General features: G+C 46.6%; 1 protein-coding gene across 1 annotated transcript; it reads left to right on the top strand.

Annotated features, from left to right (window-relative positions):
• The first annotated feature begins 1,236 nt into the window (after positions 1-1,236).
• On the top strand, positions 1,237-9,341 carry LOC128404642 (trypsin I-P38-like). The gene is made up of 5 exons (XM_053370397.1): positions 1,237-1,282; positions 2,533-2,698; positions 4,488-4,741; positions 7,052-7,188; positions 9,091-9,341. Exons 1-5 carry the CDS (start codon positions 1,243-1,245, stop codon positions 9,238-9,240), a joined length of 747 nt encoding a protein of 248 aa, XP_053226372.1. The 5' UTR covers positions 1,237-1,242; the 3' UTR covers positions 9,241-9,341.
• Positions 9,342-14,506: the final 5,165 nt, after the last annotated feature.

Raw genomic sequence — 14,506 nt, 5'->3', positions numbered from 1 at the left:
TTGTGGTACATTTTATAATTTATATGTTATAATCAATAAAAAATATTTTTTTAAAAAAGAAAACAGAAGAATGGGAAAACAAGGGGAGTGAATGTGAGCAGATGCCATCGGCAAGTACAGTGGTACCTCAGGTTAAAAACTTAATTTGTTCTGGAGGTCTGTTCTTAACCTGAAACTGTTCTTAACCTGAGGTACCACTTTAGCTAATGGGGGCCTCCTGCTGCCGCCGCGCCGCTGGAACACGATTTCTGTTCTCATCCTGAAGCAAAGTTCTTAACCAGAGGTATGATTTCTGGGTTAGCGGAGTCTGTAACCTGAAGCATCTGTAACCCGAGGTACCACTGTACTTGGCCTGAGGTTGGGGTATGAAAACCGGAGGACTGGGTCAACCAAGGGCTACATAGCAGAACCATAGCAGGATTCGAAGAAATATAGTTTTCAATCTGGAGCAAAATTCCGGAGTGATGCTCTGGACAAATGCCTCTTTATTTAGAGCACAAGTTCAAACATATTTCTGAGGGAAATTTCCTAAGGCCAATATAAAATTAAGATCAAATCTCAATCCCACACTATTATATATTACAGATACCTGGTGGGGAGGAATTTAAAACATCTGGACTCTCAAACAGGCGTTAAGATTAAGGAAGGTTACCATCTATATTTTGTGAATTTATGATTACATACCATCCAACATTTCTCTGATGAAAATAGGGACATCCTATTAAATAAATAAATAAATAAATAAATAAACCCCCACCCATCTGACGGGGTTGCCCCAGTCAATCTGGGTGGCTTTCAACATGAATAAAAACATAATAAAACATTAAACATTTAAAAAACCTTCCCTACACAGGGCTGCTTTCAGATGCCTTCTAAAGCTTGTATAGTTACTTATCTCCCTGGTTCGGGGGGGTTGCATAATCCATACTCTCCAACATTTCTCTGATGAAAATAGGTACATCTTAAGGAAAAGTGGGGCATTCTGGGATCAAATCAGAAACTGAGATGGCTTCTGTAAATCTGGGATTATCCCTAGAAAAGAGGGACCCTTGGAGGGTCTGTGAGTAATGTATGATTGATTCTCTTTTTCCTCACCACCTGTTGCTAATGCAAACCTAAGTATGGATTTTCTAGATTTTCCATTGTGTACTTTTCCATTGGATAAAGTCCTCGGGGTGGAGATAACCCCAGGATATAAATATGCAATGCTTCCTCTTGGCTTTCCCACTTGAAGAAAACACCATGAAATTTGTTTGGTTCATAGCCTTCTTGGGAGTGGCTGGTAAGTGTCTGGGTTTCTCATGGTTCCTGCCACTTTGAACACTCCTGAGACTGTTTACCTCTTTGACAAGTAGGGGTCACACCCGAAGGGAAGCTGTGCCTCTGTGATGTCTGTCGCTGCCTTCCAGTCCTGACCAGCTTCAGCCAAATGGAGACAAACACACGAGGCCTGTTATTTTAGGGTTATCAGACGTCCCCGGTTTCTGGGGACAGTCCCCAGATTTGCAGATCTGTCCCCGGACAAATTCTGTCCCCGGAATTGCAAATCTCTCCCCGTGGCAGCGGCAGCCTCAGCAGCCTGGAGCCAGCCTGGTAGCGCAGTTGGCTTTGGCTGGCTTCAGGAGCTGCTCGCTGCCGCTGCCACTGCTGAAGGAGAACAGGGGATGTCTGGCGGTACAGATCTCCTGCCCCCTTCCTCTTTGTTTTGACAGATCAGGGGAGGCTCGGGAGTTGTGGGTGGGCGGCGTTTGCCCAGGAGGGGTGCAAGATGAGCAGTTTCTCTGTCAGGCAAGGTGCAAAGCCTTTCAGTCAAAACAAAGAGGGCAGGAGATTGGGGGAGGTTTGGGAGTCACGGGCAGGCGGCGCGCCGTTGCCCAGTTTTTCAAAAACTCTGCGCATTTATGTTTCACAGGGTGTGAAAGAAGGCCTTTGCACCTTTCTACAATATGCATGTGTGCTTGGGCCCAGGGTCTTTTGCTTCACCATCCCCACTACTGACTCCCTGTTGCTACGCAGCTTAAAAAAAAAAAAAGTGTCCCCAGATTCATTGAAAAAAAAATGTGGTAACCATATGTTATTTTAAAGACAGATTCTTGAAGGAGGAGTAGATGGGCAAAGTGGCCAACCTTCTAATCGGAGACATTGGTGGCTCTTTGCTTAGTCTGCAAGTATGTAAGAAACAGGACTTGACCAGGCTAGGAAAGCATCTGGGAGATATGGAAATTTTGAGTTCTCTTGCTTTCCCTTTCACCAGATGTTTCCTAGTACACTGTGCAATTAGACAACTCTTCGCCTACATGGAGATTACAGACAACAAGAACCTTGCCTTGCTAAATGGAAGGAAATAATTGTGGCATGCCAGGGTTTTTTAATTAATGGTAGACAAGACGGACAGCGGGTTGAGTTTCTGCTAGGCTTGATCATTTGCACAGTAGAGCCATGGAACATAGACCTCATGAAGCCCAATCTGTAGGCTGGTGTGTCTCCCAGGACCCCAAATACTGAATTTGATGTTCTTCATTCTTTCCCCAGTTGCCTTCCCCATCAATGATGATGATGATGATAAAATCGTGGGAGGGTACACCTGCCAGTCGCATTCTGTTCCCTACCAAGTTTCCCTGAATTCCGGATACCACTTCTGTGGTGGTTCGCTCATCAACAACCAGTGGGTTGTTTCGGCTGCTCACTGCTATAAGTCGTAAGTTTAAAAAACAAACAAACTTGTCATGCTGCTCCTCTTAGCGGTATTGCTCTGATTTTTTATTTACAGTGGTACCTCGGGTTACAGATGCTTCAGGTTACAAACTCTGCTAACCAGGAAGTGGTTGCTCCAGGTTAAGAACTTTGCCCCAGGATAAGAATGGAAATTGCGCGCCAGTGGCACAGTGGCAGCAGGAGGCCCCATTAGCGAAAGCACGCCTCAGGTTAAGAACCGTTTCAGGTTAAGAACGGACCTCTGGAATGAATTAAGTTCTTAACCTGAGGTACCACTGTATTTATTTTGGTATTCCTTTTGTGAGCAGTAGTAGACACTGCCCCCTGCTGTTAACACTGGAAATAATAATAACCACTGGAACATTTAACCTGCATGAGGGTGCATGGGGTGTTGGATGAGGGGGTAGTACCTCTGGTGGGGGACACGTTGTGCTTCTTCTGGGGTAGTTAGTCTACCTTTGGCTCCCACCCTGCACTCAGCTCTCACCTGTGTCCCCTAGAAGCTATCAGCATGTGGCAGCAGCCACACCCTGGGAACGGCACCAGCTGGCCAGCTAAACCAGGTGAGGGTAGCCACTGGGTTTCAAACCCTTAGTGAATTAGGGACCTCCCTGCATGTGAAGACAAGCTCTGGCGGATTGAGCAGACGAGGCCAACTGTAGGTCCAATGGTCAAGAAGGCTGTTTCTGCACGTGCTGTAGAGGGAAGTGAGGGGCAGGTGGGGCTCATCAACCTGAGAAGGTAGCCCATCTAGGAGAAGGAAACCTCCGATCCTAAACCTCTGCTGCCTTCTGGGGTGGTTTCAGGAGAAGAAAGGGCTGAGGAGTAAACCTACACAAATCCAGAGTGCAGTCCCTATGCCAGTTAGATGGTGCCTTGTAGGCTTCCTTCTGGCAACTCCTAGGGGCCAAGGTTTATTTGGCCTCCCAATAAAATGTTTGACAGCCCCACTCTAAGTTGATGGGCATTGCCATTCAAATGATGTACATGCACCTCGCCTTGTGATCAGTTATATGAGGAGGGGCTTACCTGCTCCTCTCCAATATTTTATTCAAGTTGGCACCCCTTCTGCTGCCAAGCTGGTGCCAAACGTATTCTTCTGCTTTCCTTTGGACCACATCAGAGAGGCCAAGAGGTGGGTCTTGTCATCTGGGCAGCCCAGGACCTCCAGGATTGCAGTCTGGGGAGGTCACTTCGGTGCTGCTACACAGTGGTTTCACCCCCAGAGGCACACACTGCATTGTCTCTCGAGACAGACAGATGCCAACAATTCAGCCTGCCCTGAAGCAGGAACCACATAGCTCAGTAGAAGAGCATCCGTTTTGCGTGCAGAAGTTTCCAGGTTCAATCCTTGCCACCTCCAGGTAGGGTTGGGGAAAAGAGTTCCTGCCTCAAACTTGGAGCACCATTGCTAGTCAGTGTAGACCAGGGTTTCCCCAAACTTGGGACTCTAGCTGCTCTTGAACTACAATTCCCATCATCCCTGACCACTGGTCCTGCTAGCTAGGGATGATGGGAGCTGTAGTCCAAAAACAGCCGGAGACCCAAGTTTGGAAAAGCCTGGTGTGGACATTTCTGAGCTAGATGGACCAGATGGCCTATTTTGAGACTAGAAGCTAACTTGCAACCAATCCCACATTTGTCAGGATTCAAGTCACTTTGGAGAATGGTGTGCTCCAAAGAAAAGGAGCAATGTCAGTGGTTCTGGGGTTGTGTGAAGTGTTGAAACAGGAATGTGGATGATCAAGGTCCTCTTCTTTGTCTGAAACCAGACGTATCCAGGTGAGACTTGGGGAACACAGTTTGACCTTAAACGATGGCAGCGAGCAGTACATTAATTCAGCCAAAGTCATCCGCCACCCAAGATACAACGCCAACACACTGGACAATGACATCATGCTCATCAAGCTGTCCACCCAGGCAAGCATCAACACCCGGGTCAGATCGGTCAGCCTGCCCACCAGCTGCGTGACCACCGGGACACAGTGCCTCATTTCCGGCTGGGGCAACACCCGCAGCAGTGGCAGTGAGTCCTCCTTTGTGTTCTTTTGTGATGCAGGTGCAAGGGCAAGAATTCTGAGTACAAACCGGGGGTGGGGGTGGGGTAGAGAGCAACATGTTAGCCACCCAACCATGTTCTCCCATCTCCTTCTGTTGCCTTAAAAAAGATCTAGTTGCTTTTAACGTGCCCTTTAAAGTTAAGACTAAGATTGCCATTGTAACTTACTCTCTAAAAGCAATACCCAGATTGCATGGGCATAACCAGGATTGAATTATGGGGACTCTTGAGAGTCCCATGGACTGCAAGAAGATTAAACCTATCCATTCTGAAGGAAATCAGCCCTGAGTGCTCACTGGAAGGACAGATCCTGAAGCTGAGACTCCAATACTTTGGCCACCTCATGAGAAGAGAAGACTCCCTGGGAAAGACGCTGATGTTGGGAAAGATGGAGGGCACAAGGAGAAGGGGACGACAGAGGACGAGATGGTTGGACAGTGTTCTTGAAGATACAAACATGAGTTTGACCAAACTGTGGGAGGCAGTGGAAGACAGGAGCGCCTGGCGTGCTCTGGTCCATGAGGTCATGAAGAGGTGGACACGACTAAATGACTAAACAACAACAACAACCAGGATTTATGTTAGGGAGGGAAGAACCCCAGTTAGTTAAGTATTTTTACTGATTAACTTTCATGGATGGGCAGCTGCCCCCTTGTTCCCCGTTGGCTATGCCCATGTAGGGCTGGTCCAAGTACGTTTGCAGAATGATAGAGGCAGGTTGCTCACTCCAGCAGCAGAGTGTGTCTTCATGGAGCCTGGGGTGGGTGGGTGCACCCGGGGCAGGGCATGGCAACCCACCCCTCAATGCTGATGCGATGGCAGCATAAGGACACAAGAGCTATGCGCCCTTTGATTCCAGTCTTGCCCTCACCCTGTGAGGCTGGGGTCAAAGGGTGCGTGCCTGGTGTGTCCCCCCCCCATGCTGCCCTCCCAGAAAAAGTGCACCCAGGGCCATTGCACCAGCAGCCCTCCCCCCGACTCCACACCCCTGCCTCACCCTGCTCTCCACTCCATTCCATGTGTATAAGCCAGGCTGACTGGCAGCTGAATCTTATTTCAACACTGACCCTGTCCTCTTATCATGGGGGCAGTCTCCTTTAGCAGGATGTGGACCAGGAGAATCCCTCCTCATTGCTTCACTTCCCCAAATCACCCCCAGCCCCGTGCCCCAAATACTATCTATAATCTATAGTTACAGGGGAAAGAAAATCATGAAAGGATGTTGTCCCCGTTTTCAAAATCATTTTATTCGTATGCCACCTTTCCAAAGTTGAAACCATGCTCAACATATGAAAAATTACAGGGTGAAAGTAGTCATAAACAATATCAAAAGTCTTCTTCTTCTTTGGTGATCACTCGTAGTCGAGTAAGATTGTCTTCCATAAACACGGTTTTAACAGTGGGTTTGTAAGTGACTGTGGAGGCCAATTGTGGATCCACATGTCCTTCCACAGTGGGGACATTGGTTTCTGGGCGGGAGTTGGTCACAGTGAGGGTTTGCCAAGCATGCCTTCCTGTTAGCACATTTTTCCTTTTTGTCCTGAGTTTGAGCGTCTTCAAAGTCCATGACACCTTCGGTAAAGGCTGTTCTCCAATTGGAGCGCTCAAAGGCCAGTGTTTCCCAGTTGTCATTGTTTATACTACTTTTTTTTTTAGATTTGCCTTGAGACGGTCTTTAAACCTCTTTTGTTGACCACCAGCATTCCGCTTACCATTTTAAAGTTTGGAATAGAGTAGTTGCTTTGGAAGATGACAATCAGGCAACCGCACAACATGACCAGTCCAACGAAGCTGATGTTGAAGAATCATTGCTTCGACACTGGTGATCTTTGCTTCTTCCAATGCAATACTTTCCACGTAAATCATAATAATGAATAAAGATAAAGGGACCCCTGACCATTAGGTCCAGTCGTGACCGACTGTGGGGTTGTGGCGCTCATCTCTCTTTATTGGCTGAGGGAGCCGGCGTACAGCTTCCGGGTCATGTGGCCAGCATGACTAAGCCGCTTCTGGCGAACCAGAGCAGCGCACGGAAACACTGTCCCGCCAGAGTAGTACCTATTTATCTACTTGCACTTTGACGTGCTTTCGAACTGCTAGGTTGGCAGGAGCAGGGACCGAGCAATGGGAGCTCACCCCGTTGCAGGGATTCAAACCACCGACCTTCTGATCAGCAAGCCCTAGGCTCTGTGGTTTAACCCACAGCACCACCCGTGCCCTTCTATCATAATAATGAATACAACATTCCTATTTTCTTTTCTCCTATGCTTCCTGCAGCCAGCTACCCTGACCTCCTGCAGTGCCTGAATGCTCCCGTGCTTTCCTCTAGCCAGTGCGCAAATGCTTATCCAGGCCAAATCACGCAAAACATGATGTGTGTGGGATTTCTGGAGGGCGGCAAAGACTCCTGCCAGGTAAATCTTCTCTCTTTCCGTAGGCACTTCAGTGTAGTGGCATAGAGGTCTCTTGGCAGATTTCTACAGATGCTCAGTTAGTAGTCAGTGATTCAGGAAGGGCAACCCAGCCCGATGAGTGTGGTAGAAATAATAAAATTATTATTATTATGTCTGCTGAGCAAGGTAAACAGGATAATAGCAAGGGAGGGAGGATTTCTTTGGGATCAGGCGGTTCAGAGGGACAGGAGGAATTTCCCTGTTAGGCAGAGTAACCCCCTCCCCCCAGTCTCTAGTTGCCTATTGCTACCATGGTTTAGGGATGGGGAGAAACCCAATTCAGTTTGCATTTAAAGGAGTATCTACCACAGCCGTCCATCAAAATTTGCACTTCTCCAAATTTGCATTGTATTTCTGCAGCCAAGGAATACATATAAAAATGTGTATACGAGGGGAAAGTGTGCATTTTTTAAAATGTGTATATTAGTGAAAATTAAAAAGCACTATAATTGGAGAAATTGCTTTGCAAAAAATGTGTAATGTATATTAGGCAAAATGTGTATGGGAGGGGATATGGGTGTTATTTTCAGGCCCCACAAACTCTTTTATCAGATTCCCCCCAAGGTTTCGCAAATTTCTACCAGGATGGTGAGAATTTTATTACAATCAGCCCCAAAAAGATTTTATACATACAACATCCTTTGTTAATAGTGCAAATCACCTGATGGCTGGTGGGTTCTCCTTATTTGTCCCAGAGAACTGTGAGGAAGAGTCTTTTATATTTGCATTACTAGTACCTGAAGATAGTTTTGAGATTTGCTTTAGCGTTAATCCCTCCTCTTGTTCAGCTGGGATTAATGCTTGAGTTATTGGTCTGTTTGCAAACAGTTGAGCAGACTAAGTTTAAGTCTACTTTCTGCTCTTCATTATAATTGTAGAGAGACCCTATGAGGTCAGTATTAGTTTTGGGGGGCCTGCTGTTTATTTGGCAATTCTGCTGCTTTGAAATCCTGTAAAAACTTACAGTGGGATGAAAGGCCTTGGAAATAGTTATGTACTGAAGTTCTCACCCTGGGCTAGCAGGGGGATACTATAGATAGTTCAAGTCCACATATGCAAATAAGGCATTGACAGTGACGTTCAGTGATTGGATAGTTACGGAAAATGGTTACTGTTGCGTTCTAGTGGAGCTCTATATAACGAGGTTGGCTGAACCCTTCAGTTCAGTTCTGTTCTGGCCTGTGAATAAACAAGAGCTGTTTGAAGAATCGCTGTGTCGTCTGATATGTTCACCCACAACTTAACAGAAATCATGGCTGTTTCAACTTATTGGTTGGAAGAAAATGCCACCCTGTTTATTTATTTAACATTTATACACCACTTGAATGTTGGGTAGGAGAGGAAACTCAAAAAGTGAATAGACCACTTTGCCTTATGGTGAATAGCTTGTCAGTGCAAGCATTCAAGCATTCCCTCTCTGCCCCTGTTCTGGGGGCTTTCCCAACCCCTCCCCAACTCCATTTGGGGTGGGTGTGGGGAGGAAAGGATGGGAAAGCCCCATTGCACAAGCAGAAGCTCTTGTGCAGGGCTTGCATCGACAGGACAAACCTTACTAGCTTTTGAGTTGCTTTAACTGCCGTAGCTTCCCTACCTCCCCATAATCCTTGGAATTATCATTTTGGGGAGGTGCTGAACAGTTTCCCTCAGAAATCCCAGCCCAACTTCACAGTTACCAGGCTTCGGTGGTACTGTCCAAGAGACTGATGCCTGTTTGGCAGGAATTAGACAAAAAGGATCAGTTAGTCTATAGTTTGGCAGGGGCACATTCTACGAACTGTTACAAGGTATTGGAGTAACACAAGTCATATTCCATCTCTCACTTGTACCGCTTACTGAATAGATTTTCCTTGTGTTCTTTCACAGGGAGACTCTGGTGGTCCGGTGGTCTGCAACGGGCAGCTCCAGGGAATTGTCTCCTGGGGCATTGGATGTGCTCAGAAAGGCTACCCTGGAGTCTACACCAAAGTTTGCAACTACGTCTCGTGGATTGATAGCACTATGAGATCCAACTGATCAAAATCGAACATGTTTTGAGAAGATTCACTCTCCTCTCTTTGCATGCACTGAGAGGACATCCCAGTGAATCGAAATGTATGGATTCAATACTCAAACAAATAAAACAGTGATGAAGCTCTTTAATGCAAAGGAAGATCTAGGAATTGTCACTTTGTGGTCTCATTCACCTGAAATAAATACAGTGGTACCTCTGGTTGCGAATGGGATCCGTTCTGGAGGTCTGTTCGCAACATGAAAAGAGCACAACCCGCAGCGGAGCATCTGCGCACGTGCGGGTTGCGATTCGCCGCTTCTGTGCATGCGTGTGACGTCATTTTGCACTTCTGCACATGCGCAAATGGCGAAACCCAGAAGTAACCCTTTCCGGTACTTCCGGGTCGCCGTGGGATGTAACCTGAAAGAACATAACATGAAGCAAACATAACATGAGGTATGACTGTACCTTTGCCACTGGAGAGAAGCACAATCCTTCTGCCAGGCTTTATTTATTTAAACTTTTACCTCTGTCTCTCCAGTGGGGGCCTCCACTGCATCTCAGTCCCTTCTGTGAACAGAAGGAGCCCTTCCATTTGCAGAAAAGACTTTAAGGAGTCAACCCTTTTCACATACATATATTGCATTGAATGCTTTACATGGTTTTCACACAGGTCCTGTGTGTGTGTGTGTGTGTGTGTGTGTGTGTGAGAGAGAGAGAGAGAGAGAGAGAGAGAGAGGGAGGGAGAACTTCCCAGTCAGTTATGTTTCATGTTAATTAGTAGAACATGGATGGCACTTGGATTTTTCCACCTCAGGCACCAAAATATCTTGGGTCATATCTGTGCAGCAACAATTATCATGCACATTCCCCAGTGAAGGGGTTTGTGACTGGTTTCCTGTGCAGCCTCTTCACTGTGTGATCTTGCTTAGCGCAGAAGTAGGTGCCCGTGTCTCTCGGCTTTGCTTCTTTCAAGATCAGATTCAAGCTGAAATCTCGCATTCCAGGGCTCTCAAAGAAGTCTTGAAATTCCTTCTCAATAGGAAACCTGTCTCCAGCACCTTCTCTCGAATAAAACACTAGCTGGAGCCGTGCATCTTTCCTCCTTTCTTGCTTATACCAGTACATGTAGCTAAAGCGGGTTTTTGGTTGGGAGCATTTCAGGATGACTCGCTCATTTCCCCTGACAATCATATCTGCAGACTGGTCTACAGCGCTGCCTTATAAGAAAAAGAAAGGAATGCAGGTAAAAGAAATTAAGAGCTGAATCAGATGGCTTACAATTCAAGGGAGACGTTGCAACTTCATAAAGAGTATGTGTCAACCTGATTAACCCCAGATAATCAAGATTAGCCTATATCTTGCCAAATAGTAGTTTGACAGTACCATTAAAAATTATTGATATAAGCAAAAAATAATAGTGAATTTTGGGGTTAAAAATGTATCCCAGGTTAGAATAGTTTAAAGACCACGGAGTTAAGAGATGGTGGTAATAAGAAGTTGCTTACCTGACGGGAACAGTAAAGTGAGCAGCAAATGGAAGCTTATTGACGGAAAGGAACCTCTCAGCAGACATTTGCCCAACTCCAGGCACAGCAACATCCTTGGTGCTCTTCAGGCAGCTAATGCAATGAAGCGCAGATTGGAGAACAGGATGTGTTGTGGGGAAAGGAGTGGAAATAAAAGAGAAACCACTCAAAAGGGGGGGGCGGCTAGAAGCAGAGTCAGCTGGTCAGGGAACTGTTCAGGGGGGATAATAATACACATTAAATGGCAATCTGGTTTTGCTGAAATTACTTTCAGTAGTTCGCAAATCTGAAAAAGAGAAACAAAAGAAGTTGGATGAGGCCAATAGCCCACAAATGCTTGAATCCTGTTTTTACAGCAGTCAACCAGGTGACTGAGCACATGAGCGTAGCATCACCATTCATGCCATAAAGAAACATGTGGCAGGAAGAGAAGCCAGCGTGTGTGTGAGATGGGTGTGTGTGTGAGGCTGATGTTTAGGCCTGGGCAATGTATCAATCCATTGCCCCGGACTGGTACGAGGAACAGACCGCGATGGCGAATTCACCTTGGTGGAAGAGGGACCCCGGAGCAGTGGTGGTTTCACCTGCGATATACTGCCAGGTGAAGCTGCCATTATGGTCTGGCCCTCATACCACACGAACTGGAGGTTGGTGGGGTCTTGATCACAAGGCATCTGACCCTCACGGGAAATAATTAGCACCACACATCATACCCAGCAGGTATATAAGAGGACGACCCGGCCTGCCCAGGCCATAGACCTGCCCATATTCAGCAATATCAAGTTACAGTATAGGAAAACTGGTGCTATTAACAGTAATCCTTCTAGTTGGTTAATTGGTTTGGCAACTTTCATGCACATGACATGTGATGCTAATTATTTCCCGTGAGAGTTAAATGATAACCAATCAGAGGCAGCTACAGGAGAGCTATGAGATTAAGGTGAGGGTCAGATGCCTTGTCAATCCCAGCAGGTATATAAGAGGACGACCCAGCCTGCCCAACTTGTTTATCCAACTGAGTCCCCTGCCTCCAGATTGTGTGAGCTTCAGTCGCCTCTGCCCAGGGATGGGGGTTCCTTCTCTCTCCTGGAAGAAGGAGATAGCCCGGCCGGAGAAAGGAGGAGGCGGCAACATCAAATGCCCCCCCGGCTTATTACCAAAAGAAAGCGCAAACCCTGCATAAGTCTCACATACTGAAGTGTAGGTGGTTTCCCGTGAGGCAAGACACAGTGATAACAGCAAGAACCTTTATTGAACTACATAACTGGGTAACAGGGGCAAAGCAACTGCTTATATACATTTCTGAAGGCCTGGGCCACTCCCACTCCCAACATGATTGGCTGTCTAAACTTCGAAGCTGCGAATCATGACTCAGAGTTTAACAGCCAATGGCAGAGGCCCAAATCCTGAATTGTTCTGTAATTGGATATCATGTATCGAATCAGAACACAGGAGCTCAGAATCCTTAGTCCAGACTCAAGCTCAGGCAGACACAGACCACTGAATACATAACATGCACTGCCACCCCTTTCCCCCCATCACTCGTCTATTGCTTCCTCCCCCCCACCCCACCCCTCTGTTTGCAAGGAGCTCAACCTGCATAACATAACAACAAAACAAAACAAAATTACAGACACCGCCCACAGCACTGTGAGGCCCCTGCTGGTGTCTGGATCAGTCTTCCTCGACCTGGCACATTCCAGAGGTTTTGGACTACAGTTTCTATAATAAAATCATAGAATTGTAGAGTTGGAAAGGACCACGAGGGTCATCTAGATCAAGGCAGGAATCTTTTACCCAACGTGGGACTCGAACCTGCAGTCCTGAGGTTAAGCGCCTCATGCTCTACCAACTGAGCTATCTGAAGTGCCATCGGCCATGCTCTACCAACTGAGCTATCTGAAGTGCCATCGGCCATGCTAGCCAGGGTTGATGGGAGTTGTAATCCTGCGAAATGTGGACGCTACCAGGCTGACAAGGCAAGTCCAGAGCAAGAGGCGTCTGCCCCCAGAAGCTTCGTTTCTCTACTTGTCCTCCTTGTTCTTTCCTCCTCAGTTTGTATCAACCTAAGGCAAATTGTAATAACTTTTTAATTTAGGGTTTCCTGGCTGGTAATTTTCCCTTCAGCTGCAAACGCACCTGCGACCAAGAGGGAAACAGCCACACACCATGTGATCTCGACCTTCGTCTCTGAGGGTTTGCTGTTTCTAAGCAATCTTCAGTCTTTTCTCAGAGGCCAGGATTTCCTCTCCTTGCAGAAATAGGAAGGCTCAAGAGCTTCCCCTTCGGGACGGAAGGCTCCCCTGCATAGCTGTTTCAAAAGGTGCCACACATTTTAAAACCGATTTACTGCATTTCATAAAATTTATAGCACCGCTTGGTTGTGTAAAAAGAAAAAAACCCCACTCAAAGTGGCTTTCAAAAAATGCATTAAAAACTCACACACCCATTAATGGGATATATTGAAAACACGGACACAGGGCCCTTTTTAAGCCGACCTAGAGATGGTTACTCCAAAAGATCAATGTGGAAGGGCCGCATTTGCTTGTTGTGGAAGTCTTTCTGGAACCATGGACTTCGGAAAAATAAAAACGCGTACAAGTTGCCCAGCTTCTATTTTATCATGACGGTTTGCTCAGCGCTAAAGCACAAAACACCTGCATGCAGGTGAAAGGACAAGGCATTTGGAGTGTTAGATTTGGGCTACGAGGGGTTCTAACTAGATTAACCTTTGCTGTAGTTTCAAATGTGCTTTGGGTGAGGTGTCTGTGTGAATTTGCAAAGCACCCGCCAGCAGGTGAGATGCTTTATAAGCATTATTTATTAATTATTTATTAAGTTTCATTTAAAACTTGTAAGTTGCTTTGAGTAACCTTTCCCTCTATCATGAAGGTAAAGGTAAAGGGACCCCTGACCATTAGGTCCAGTCACGGACAACTCTGGGGTTTGCGCGTTCATCTCACTCTATAGGCCGAGGGAGCTGGCGTTTGTCTGCAGACAGCTTCCAATTCTGTGTCCAGGGCAGCTGTCTACGAGCTCCATCTGGTACGCAGGCTGAGACCCTACCTGCCTGCGGACTGTCTTGCCAGAGTGGTGCATGCTCTGGTTATCTCCCACTTGGATTACTGCAATGCGCTCTACATGGGGCTACCTTTGAAGGTGACCCAGAAACTACAACAAATCCAGAATGTGGCAACTAGACTGATGACCGGGAGTGGCCACCAGGACCAAATAACACTGGTCCTAAAAGATCTTCACTGGCTCCTAGTGCATTCTGAGCACAATTCAAAGTGTTGGTGCTGACCTTTAAAATCCCAAATGGCCTCAGCCAAGGAGCGTCTCCACCTCCATCGTTCTGCACAAACACTGAGGTCCACCTCTGAGGGCCTTCTGGCTGTTCCCTCACTGCAAGAAGTGAAGTTACAGGGAATCAGGCAGAGGGCCTTCTCGGTAGTGGCACCCGCCCTGTGGAACACGCTCCCATCAGATGTCAAGGAAATAAACAACTATACAACTTTTAGAAGACATCTGAAGGCAACCCTGCTTAGGGAAGTTTTTAATGTTTGATTATTTATTATGTTTTATATATTCTGTAAGCCGACCAGAGTGGCTGGGGAAACCCAGCCAGGTCAACAGGGTATAAATAATAAAATTCATTCTTATTCTTATCATACAAAAATAAATGGTTTAATCGCAGCCCTAAACCCCTCCTTGGTAGACCCCATGTACTCTTCTTGCACCACACCCCTTCATCAATGAG

Source organism: Podarcis raffonei, chromosome 17, assembly GCF_027172205.1.
Source record: "Podarcis raffonei isolate rPodRaf1 chromosome 17, rPodRaf1.pri, whole genome shotgun sequence".
NCBI lineage: Eukaryota > Metazoa > Chordata > Lepidosauria > Squamata > Lacertidae > Podarcis > Podarcis raffonei.
Note: the sequence above shows the minus strand (reverse complement) of the source record. Positions and strands in the feature narration are given on the sequence as shown.

What these genes read in the sequence shown, in the direction of transcription:
- LOC128404642 (XM_053370397.1), top strand. Translation starts at nt 1,243, where the DNA reads ATGAAATTTGTTTGGTTCATAGCCTTCTTGGGAGTGGCTG. An exon ending in GCTGCTCACTGCTATAAGTC is followed by an intron (nt 2,699 to 4,487) that starts GTAAGTTTAAAA and finishes GTCTGAAACCAG; the next exon opens with ACGTATCCAGGTGAGACTTG. An exon ending in CAACACCCGCAGCAGTGGCA is followed by an intron (nt 4,742 to 7,051) that starts GTGAGTCCTCCT and finishes TGCTTCCTGCAG; the next exon opens with CCAGCTACCCTGACCTCCTG.